The sequence below is a fragment of the Juglans microcarpa x Juglans regia genome, chromosome 6S (genome assembly GCF_004785595.1).
Source record: "Juglans microcarpa x Juglans regia isolate MS1-56 chromosome 6S, Jm3101_v1.0, whole genome shotgun sequence".
Lineage (NCBI taxonomy): Eukaryota > Viridiplantae > Streptophyta > Magnoliopsida > Fagales > Juglandaceae > Juglans > Juglans microcarpa x Juglans regia.
This window is the reverse complement of record NC_054605.1, coordinates 13,882,360-13,892,035: the sequence shown is the minus strand read 5'-3', so window position 1 is coordinate 13,892,035 and position 9,676 is coordinate 13,882,360. Positions and strand designations below refer to the sequence as shown.

Sequence of the window (9,676 nt, the reverse complement as noted above, 5' to 3'; positions counted from 1 at the left end):
TCCAATAGGCCTCAAATCCATCAACCAACAATACTGAGAAAGAGCCTTCCCTTCCATATGGTAGAAGGCTATATGAGATTTTGGTCCACAGGAGTATTAAAATAAGCAAAGAATTGTTGTGCTTTGAGGATCCATTCCATGGGTTCAAACCCATTAAATTTTGGACAATCCAACCTTAAGGTCCTAGCATGAATTCCCCCATTCCCTTTCAAATAAAGGATTATTACTGACCTAACCTCTCTGATTAGAAGACCCTTCTCCCATGTGTTGATTTCCTGCTATCACTGCTAATTGCTCATAAGAAGCTGCCAAATTATTCAGTTGCTGTAACACTGCTTCCAGCATATATTTTTGCTTGTCTTGTTCTTCACGCAGGTGCACGGTCTCTCCCTCGGCCATGTCGCAAGAACACGGCTGTAATACCATTGTTATGGTAGCTGACAATTGTTAAGTAAATATTGTAGGCACTTCAAGGAGCCTGGTCCTCCAATTTGTAATACTCACATTGTTGGAAATTGATTACTTCATTCACAACAGAAAAACAATATTTATAAGCATTACAATTTAAACTTGGTCAAATGATGACCCACGGACTAAAACAAATAACTACCCACTATTTAATTAACTGACCCACAATAACATAACCCATAACAAAATAACGACCCACTACGTTACAGATCCATAAGGCCATCGTGGCCCACTATTCTACAGACTCAACAATGTGAATAAAAACAACGAAATCGACTGACTCAGCCCAACCCTTCAGACAGCCCCCTAAAAGCTAGGGTTTTGTCTTACGCCTCATAACAATGTTGCACCCTTTGGTGCCTTTAGATATTAAAAATAGACCAACATTACCAAATTCTAATTGTTCCATTAAATGATGCGCATTACAAGTTTGCATTTTGCTTTCGTTAGAATTTGAATAATCACCCAATGCCTCAGTTGTGGAAGACTTCCTTGGAATGATTTGCTCCTAGTTTTAGCACAATCACACTATGATATGGCTATACAGCAGAATATGTACGCCAATGTCAAAAGATGGGAGGAACAGATACAGATTAGAGCTAGCATGGAACCTTTAGGCAGTCTCAAAGTTACAAAGCATTTACCTATCTTCATCACTAAATCTCATCATCCATCCCTCCAAATGACTAACGCAGGGAATGGCCATCAAAATGTTCTGAGAAGCTACTATTGTACTTTAATTTTGTAATCTTGTTGAAGGAACAAGCACTGGAATTCTTGCTTGATAACACTCTGTTCCCTTTCGAATACCATAAAAGATTGGGATTGGGATATGCATTCGTGTTCTTTTATCCTTTGAGTGGATGGTTGACAAACAGATCTTATCTTTAAGATGCAGGCATCCTCCAAAAGGCATAAAAAGGTACACGAAATGTCCACTCCCTTTATGCATTTGAAAAAATAAATCCCCTTAACTTTTTTTCTTTTTTCTTAAAGAGTTAACTTTTTTTCTTTTTTCTTAAGAGTGAATATTTTCATTTCCTCTTGGCCAAAAATACCCAATAATGATTACAAAGAAAGCAAGCCAACATTGCTATGTAATTATGCAAGACAAAAACTACAATAACTACAAAAATACTAGTATGAACCATATAATACAATCTAACGTAACCTATACAAAAAGGCCCACAAAATTCTTCCCTTAGCATTCAGAGTTCAAAAAGGTGAATAGGGAGAAAGATCAAGCAGCAAACCTCATTCACAGACTTTCGTGTTTACCATCCAAAATATTTGAACCCCAGTCAAAGTTTTCAAAGGCATACCTACAATAGCCTTAGTGATTAGAAATCATTTACAGTCAGCGACTGACAAGATGTGGGTATATTGAGCTACTACTAGTGCTTGCCTGCTGGGCACCAAAACTTAAAGCTGGTTGAAGGAGCTCTGCCTGTGGAAAAGAGCCATTGGATGGCACGTCTAGGAGCAGATCCTGATCAGAATTTTCTTCAACAAAATGAAAAGAATCCAGCATGAGGGAGCCACCGTCGGTGGGCAAAGCAAATAGACTTCTTGGACTAAAGCAAGAACCATCATTGTCTATCGCTTCCTTGGTCTCGTAGCTAGCCTTCATGATCACCCTTTTCGGGCACTTCATCATGGTCTTAAATTCTACAAGATGCAAGATTAAATTTAAGAACCATTTCAGTCTACATCATTTAAATCTTATTATGCAAACATGACCATCATTTCATGCAATAAACTAACAATGTAGCTCTGAGTATTCAATCCATGGAATATAGTATATTGTTCATGGGCTTAGTCATACTTAAAAACCACAATAACTGAGATTTGCATGTAGAGATGGAGAGGGAAATGTAAGTTTTCAATACACATCCAAGTTCTCAGTGAACACAAATGCATAGCTGTCTTGTCTTATGAGACTAGATCAGTTAAATATGAGAGAGAGAGAATATTTCCTTGCTGGTTCTGTATATACAAAATGCCTAGTAGAAACAACCATGGGAGTCCAGTCCAAATATGATTATCAGATTGGTGTATTTCCAGGCTTGCAAAACCACCTAGAACCATAAGAACGGAGCACACCTAAAAGGTGGAAAGAACAAGATTTGAGAATGTAAGGGGTTTAGCTTTGTTCTTGTTATAGTTGATTTGTGTCAGTGTAAAATGCATATTCTTTATCTCGTAGGCTTGGAAATTATGATGCATTTTCTGGTTCCGGATATCAAAACTGTTGATGAGGTTGAAGACAAACTGTCCTTTAAGCCCATCAGTTTTATGAGTGACACCTTGTTGTCATTTGGCAAAGAAATTCACTCAGCTTTCTGAAGCCCCATATTAAGCTTCTAAAGTCAGTCTTTCACTTTATGAGAAAAGCCCATGTTGAATTAAACCCTTCATAGTGTTTGGAAATTCGAACTCTGAAAAATACATTCAGACAAAAGCCAGGCCACTCAGCAAAATATGGCCAAAAAGAAAATTCTCAGCTAACCTGTGGGATTTTGACTTGGGCTGTCATGCAACCTCTTGACATTTGTTAAATTACTTGAGGCAGCGGCATTAGATCCAGAAACAACATATCCTCCCGTACTACTTTTACATTTCTGCAGCCAAAGGAAGATGTTAATGGGTTTCTAGCAGCAGAACATTTTCAGTTAACATTTTTATCTAGTGATATTCTGATTTTAAAAGTCACTCAAACCTTAAGCACCTGATAGTTTTCAACCCATTTGGACTTCGTCAAATCGAATAATGCAAGCCTTTTCAAAGTCTTGCAGTCTTCAGATTTTGCGCCAGAGATGGAGATGTCAAAGACCCCTTCCACAAGCAGTTTTCGAAAGTAAATTAAATTATCCTTGAATTGAGGACTATCAAACATACTTTTGAGGCTGCACGGAACAATTTAAACCATCATGAGGGCCAGATCATGTCTAACTTCTTAATACAATTGTTTAGGATCCTAAACGAAACTCTCAGAAGCTGGGGAAAAAAAGACACTAAAAAGAAGTTAAGCAACGTGAAAACATTTCTTGTGTGCGTGACTGTTGCTATAACTTGATCCATATAGCGATACGATTCTTTTCTAGTATGCTCAACATATTCATGCATGCTATTACAAAAAGAATATATTGTTGAAATACAGCATATGAAATTACTTATCAAAAAGAAATACAGCATATGAAATGTGTTTCATGTCTAAAAATAAATTAATTTTCATTGTTGCAATCATAACATTTACAGAAAATTATGTGGTCAATAATGCTCAATGAAAAGGATTCTAACCTATCAGGGACTGTAACAGCATCAACTGGAGATAGATACTTCAGTAATCTTTGTTGCTCTTCATTCGCCAAGTGTCTCATAAACTCCTCATAGTTTAATACATCCTAAACCAAACATGAACTGCAGTTATGATAAGCACTCAACAATTGAAGGAATTGCCAAAAAAATGGACTTTGTACACACATGCATGCTATATGGTGAGCATAGTTTAGGGTGCTACCTATGGAAAATGAGAACTTGATCAAAAGCCTTATTTGCAATTAGTTAATTAACTACATCAAATTTAAAGCAATCAGCATCTGTGATAAAACCAAAAAAGAAACATAGGAACAAAACTTACATTCAAATCTATATCACACAGCGGAGAGTTATGACTTGCCAGGATTTGTAGATTCTCATTCTGAGACTTGTCCCTGCAATTCCAAGCAGCACCAGAAATATTATTTATGGAGAGAAAGATGCATTCAATTTCTTCCACCAATTGTGGAGCAACAGTTTCTCCACTTTGTTATCAAATTATCCACGACTCACGCTAATGCTTGATGATCAGTGCTGTAGGGAAACTAGAAACAGAAAAAAAGAATAGTCCTACTATTGCCCTTCAGACAGGTTACAGTCCTGGCATCTACGTTGGACACAAAATCTTACATTTATACTCAAGATGTATCATATTTTTGAGAGGTCAGTATGTATCAACCTTCCTATCTGGGTTGAACATATTACCCATACTTTATACTCCCAAATAATGATGCCCGTTATCTGAAAGTAGTGTAGGAAGGAGTTACCTTTTAAGTTGTTCTGGTTGCATCCCTTGTCCAGCATGGTTCTTCATTCTTTCAAACCCAGGACTTGAAAAACCAACAACCCTGCTAACATTATGTACAGGAGGGGCATCAGAATAGGAATAAGCCTCATTAGATGGAAACTGTTTGTTATCAACTGAAAGTGAGCTAGCTTCAGATTCCTCATCCCGAGCTATTGAACTCGGATGCCTAATGAGAACACTTCCATGTCCTATCTCAACAGAAACCATTGGCGTTCCACTCTCAAAAAGTAGATCCTCTTCAGAAGATCCAGAGAAATATGAATATGAAGACTGTTGTTCGTGCAAAATAGAACATAGATCTTTTGTCAGCTTCTCGACCGGAGATGGCTTAGGACGACTCACACAGGTCCTCTTCCTTGAAGGCACTGTTGTATCCCACACCATTGACTGAGATGGGCCTGAAAGGAGAACAATAGGAGAGCATGTAAGGTCAGAAATATTTGGCTCTTATGAGATGGCACAAAACTTCACATACTGTGAGGTAAACTGATAAAGAGCCCTTTATATGATCCAATGATGATAGAGAACCACAAGATAACAGCTTAGAAAAAATGAATAAGCAGTTGAACCTCATTCTGATAAAGATGTACTACCCATGGAAAAGACTGAAAATTCTAACAATAACAAAATCGTAAAAGCTGTATTCAGAACTGTCGGCTACAACTAGAACTTTTGACTGAGAGAAATCAATGAAATCAAATCACTTTTAGGCTCTAAGTGGAGAATAAAATCATGGAAATAGAGTTAATTATATAATCTACTAAGGCATCTACCATCATGATTATTTGTTAGCATATATATAACCTCAATGTACTCGCAAAATGATACAAATAATATGCGGATAGAAGCTAACTTTTTGATACAAACGTTCTGGAAAATGAGAGGGCAATTCTTTTTCTTTTCTTTTTCTAAAACATCATTTGAGTCATATAACATTATTTTCCTGCAAACAACAAAATATGTTTCTTCTTCTTCTTCTTCTACTCTCTCTCACTCTCTCTCTCTCTCTCTACTTTTCCCTTGTCCGTTTGGAAACATTTCCTGAATTCACTTCTTCCCTTGCATCAAACATGAAACTTAGAAATTCCAACAGGTAAGTAGACATTTGGACAGGAATTAGTAACTCTTCGGCTGACTTCAGAATACTGTCAACTTAGTCAGTTTTGCCCTGCAGTGACAAATTAGACTCCATTCTGTGCAATAATGGGAAGCAGGAGTGGGGGACTGATTACCCCCCAAAGACTACTAGTTGTAGTGAGTGTCCAACCTGTCAAATCACTTGCATCTGCACTGCTAAATTGTGCACAACTCTCCGAATTAGATATTGCCGATCCGGAACTTGATCTGTTACTTGTATCTTCATCTATCATCTTTCGAAAGCCCTGGTTGTAATCGGGCACACCAGAGGCAACCACCATATTATCACTCTTCTGCTTTCTTTTGAGTAGTTTCACTTCTTTGTTTTTATTTATTGATATACTCTTCATTCTGGAAACCCTGTGATCCTCATACTCATCAGGTTCTGCCCGAGCATGTAGAGGGGTATAATTTGCAAGTGTTCCCTTTGTCCTCCACCGAGACCCACATGCATTGCACAAGACTGGCTTCTCGGGAGGCCCATTGCGCCAAAGGGGAGTGCCTGTTTCAAGGATTAATAGTCAGCAATCAATACGTATAACTGAGGCGACATGTTATTATCGTATCAATAGATGATAAGCTTAGAATATGAAAAATGTGCATTGAATCATTGATGCCATGAATAAAGACAGTTTGGTGTATCTGCATGACAAAAATTAAACATTTTAACCAACCATACAAGAAAAGAACATAATTCTTTGAAAGTATGCCATTTATCACAGAATAGAGTGATATGAGTGCAATTGGTGACACCATGGAACTAACAGATGGACCATGGACACCAGGATTAAAAAAAATGAAGGCCTTTTTCAAATTAGAACATAGCTTGCCCCTAGCTGATCAAATAAACACATAATTATCTTTAAGCATAAGCTCATACCATGGATGAAAGTTGTATTGAGTTCAAGGCAAAGAGTTGCCAAGCACAACATGTCAAAAAACGCTAAAGGGGAAAAATTACATGGCAAGAATGAGGAGAAACAAAAATCCCCTTAATGATTATAAATGAATGGGACATGTGTAGGTGATAAGTTTAACAAGGGCATCCTACTTACCATGAATGACTTGTCACAGTGGCAAATACCATTCTGTTACATCCTTTCTAGCATGTGGAGGATTTAGATATTTTGTCCACTACTTCATTTCAACTCAAAAAACTTTCCTTTCTATACTGAAAAACACAACTTCAAGTTGCTCCTCAACTCAATGTAATATAGGATCAGGATTGACTGCTAGTGTATAAATTTTAGACTGACTAGGCAAGGGAATAGAATTTTCCTTTTTCATAGAGCAGGTGAACTCTCACACACTAGCAAATGGCTGGGACAAGGTGCACTAATTGCGTTCCAATCAAAGTCAAAACAAAGCGCCATTTTCTGATTACATTTTTTTTTTTTTCAATCTTCGAGTCATTTCTTTGACATTAAGCTCAAATGACTGAGACTGCACTATGGAATGTAACAACTATAATAATAAGAAGAAGCTCTTGCTTTCCTCACGCAACTGCTATCCAATAGACTCGAGAGCAAAAGGAATACTTGTAGCACAGATCCCAAATGATAAAAATTAAACTCCCTTCGAATGACTTGAGGCATTGAAGTTTTGGTAAGTAGGGAACAACCTCTTGGAGATGGCAATTAAGTGCACACCAAAATGAGGCACTAGGCGCCAAGTTTTGAGATAAAACAGACTCAGTTGGAATGCTAGGAACAGTTTAGTTGACGTCAACACATACAACCAACTTAAGAGCCTATCACAATACAGATAAACCGTTATCTGAACAGCTCCAGGGCTCAAGCTTCAGAACAATTTCCATCCAATGACATTGAAAATGTGAGTTGGAACAGAAGTTCCACACTGATAGAGCGTGAGAAAACAATTCAAACGAATACAGATTAGTTTTGTTAAGAGTAGTTCTCATTTAAACCATAAGTCTCGGGATTAAGCATGAGAAATGAAATCTGGGAGAATGGTAGCACAAACACTCTTCAGTGACACCAGTAAGAAAAGATTGAAAAGGAACACAGGGAAGAAACCTACCACGAACATAGTGCAAGGCATAAATGAAAAGAAGCACGGTTACCACAAAAGTGTTTTCTTTTTTGGAGATTGAATTCAAGTTAAAAAGGAAATACTACTTACCCAAAAACAAAAAAAAAAAAAAAAAAAAAAAAAAAAAAAAAAAAAAAAAAAAAAAAATACGAATAGGAACTAAAGTTTTACTTGGTATTCTGGTTCACAAAACCCCTCGACAGCAGTGGGAACTAGTACAAATAAAGGAGAGTCTGCAATTACCCAGCATTCAAACTCAATTTTGAATGGGTGACAATTTGAGACTTCAACGACAGTCGAAGGGGACAAACACCAACAAAGATAGAAGTAAAGGGGCTACGAATAATCGAAAACGAAGGGAATAAATCCATGAACGAACTCAAAACCACCAGGTATTCAAAGAAACAAGGACGCTTGTGGAAAATAACCCACGAGCCTTACATGCTGTAAATTCATTTCCTTTGTCCAAGTAACTCTTCCCTTTTGTACGTAGTTATTCTTTTCGTGAAAGAATAATTTATCAAGCAATAAACCATTGGAATAACATTTACTAGGGAATCAAAAAAAACGAAGAAATCAATTTTTCTCGTATGTTCATGATTAAACCAAAAAAAAAAAAAAAAAGCTGGAGAAACAAGAACTCACTCGTAACTCCACAGTGATAGCAAGGCCCTTGCTTGCCCATGTCTCTCTCTTTCCCTCAAGTGAAGAAAAAGGAGTTAAAACAACCCAGGAAAAGTAAATAAATTGAGGAAAAAGAAACCAAAAAACCAATGTGTTGAGGAAAAAGTTAAAAATTTTGAAGGGAAAAAACTTCGTTAAAATGAAATTGTTTTCTTCAAGCCTGGTATGGCATCATACTGCTGGGTATGGAAGGCTTTTTCTGCAACAACCCAGAGAGAGTTGGTACAGGAAAGCAAAAGCCAAGAGACCCAGAAGAGTTTAATGTCTTTTTATCCAGGAAAAATCACAGACAACAGCCAAAAATCTACCATAAATATAAGGGATTGAGATGGGAATTCAGCTAGGAATCTGTACAATCCAATGGAAAAGAAAAGACCATTGGAGGAATCTCATAAATGGTTGTGAAAAAAGGAAGGTGAAACGGGGAAAGAGAAGGAGAGAGAGTGGGTGTATGTATGTGACCTCTTCTTGTTGTATTGTAGATGAAGTAAATGTTTACCTTTCTTTGAATATAAAAAATAGTTATATATTGAGCTTTCTTTATTTTATTTTGATGTTATTCAAAGATTTCAATTTCTTTTTAATCAGATTGTAAAAATTTTGAAGGAAAAAAAAAATATTTAATCCACAAATGGGGGGTAGACGAGTATTATTTTATGTATCCTGTGATTCCTGTTGCCTATGGACTTCTATTATTGAGTTTTTCCAAACTCTCAACCTTATTTGTTTTGCAAATAAAATAAAATAGAAAGAGAAGAAGAAAGTTAAAAATTAAATAAAATATTATTAAAATATATTTTTTAATATTATTTTTATTTTAAAATTTTAAAAAGTTAAATTATTTATTTTATTTTATGTAAAAATTTTAAAAATTATAATAATTAAATAAAATGAGATGAAATTATTAAAAAAGTTTTATAAAAACAAATGAGGCCTAAAAACTCGTTTAGTTTTTTCTTTTTTTAAAATCAGGCAATCACAAAATTAAATAAGAAGATTGTTATTATTTTATTGGTTTAATTTTGTTAAAATAAACTTTTATTGATATTTAGAAGTGAGAGAAGTAAATAAAAGGCTATGGCTATAAAAAAATAAAAGGAGAAAGGAAAAAAAAAAAAAGTCTCTTTAGGCATCTCTCAAATAAATAAAGCCTAAACTCTAAAGTCACCGGCTGCCTGACCATTGGTGGGTTTACAAACCAATTTTTCT

At 36.0% G+C, this 9,676-nt stretch overlaps 1 protein-coding gene across 5 annotated transcripts; it reads right to left on the bottom strand.

Moving 5' to 3' along the window:
• Positions 1-1,595: 1,595 nt before the first annotated feature.
• LOC121237195 (GATA transcription factor 26-like) lies at positions 1,596-8,965 on the bottom strand. Of its 5 annotated transcripts, XM_041133820.1 has the most exons (9): positions 8,429-8,965; positions 5,862-6,233; positions 4,554-4,992; positions 4,109-4,181; positions 3,769-3,872; positions 3,188-3,374; positions 2,978-3,089; positions 1,874-2,136; positions 1,596-1,790 (listed from the first exon to the last, which is right to left on the bottom strand). In XM_041133820.1, the coding sequence occupies exons 1-9, from the start codon at positions 8,466-8,468 to the stop codon at positions 1,779-1,781; spliced, it is 1,602 nt and encodes a 533-aa protein (XP_040989754.1). In that variant the 5' UTR covers positions 8,469-8,965; the 3' UTR covers positions 1,596-1,778. The 5 variants fall into 5 exon arrangements, with proteins under 5 accessions (XP_040989754.1, XP_040989750.1, XP_040989751.1 ...); XM_041133816.1 differs by having other exon boundaries at positions 1,596-2,136; positions 8,429-8,964; XM_041133817.1 differs by having other exon boundaries at positions 1,596-2,136; positions 3,197-3,374; positions 8,429-8,963.
• Positions 8,966-9,676: the final 711 nt, after the last annotated feature.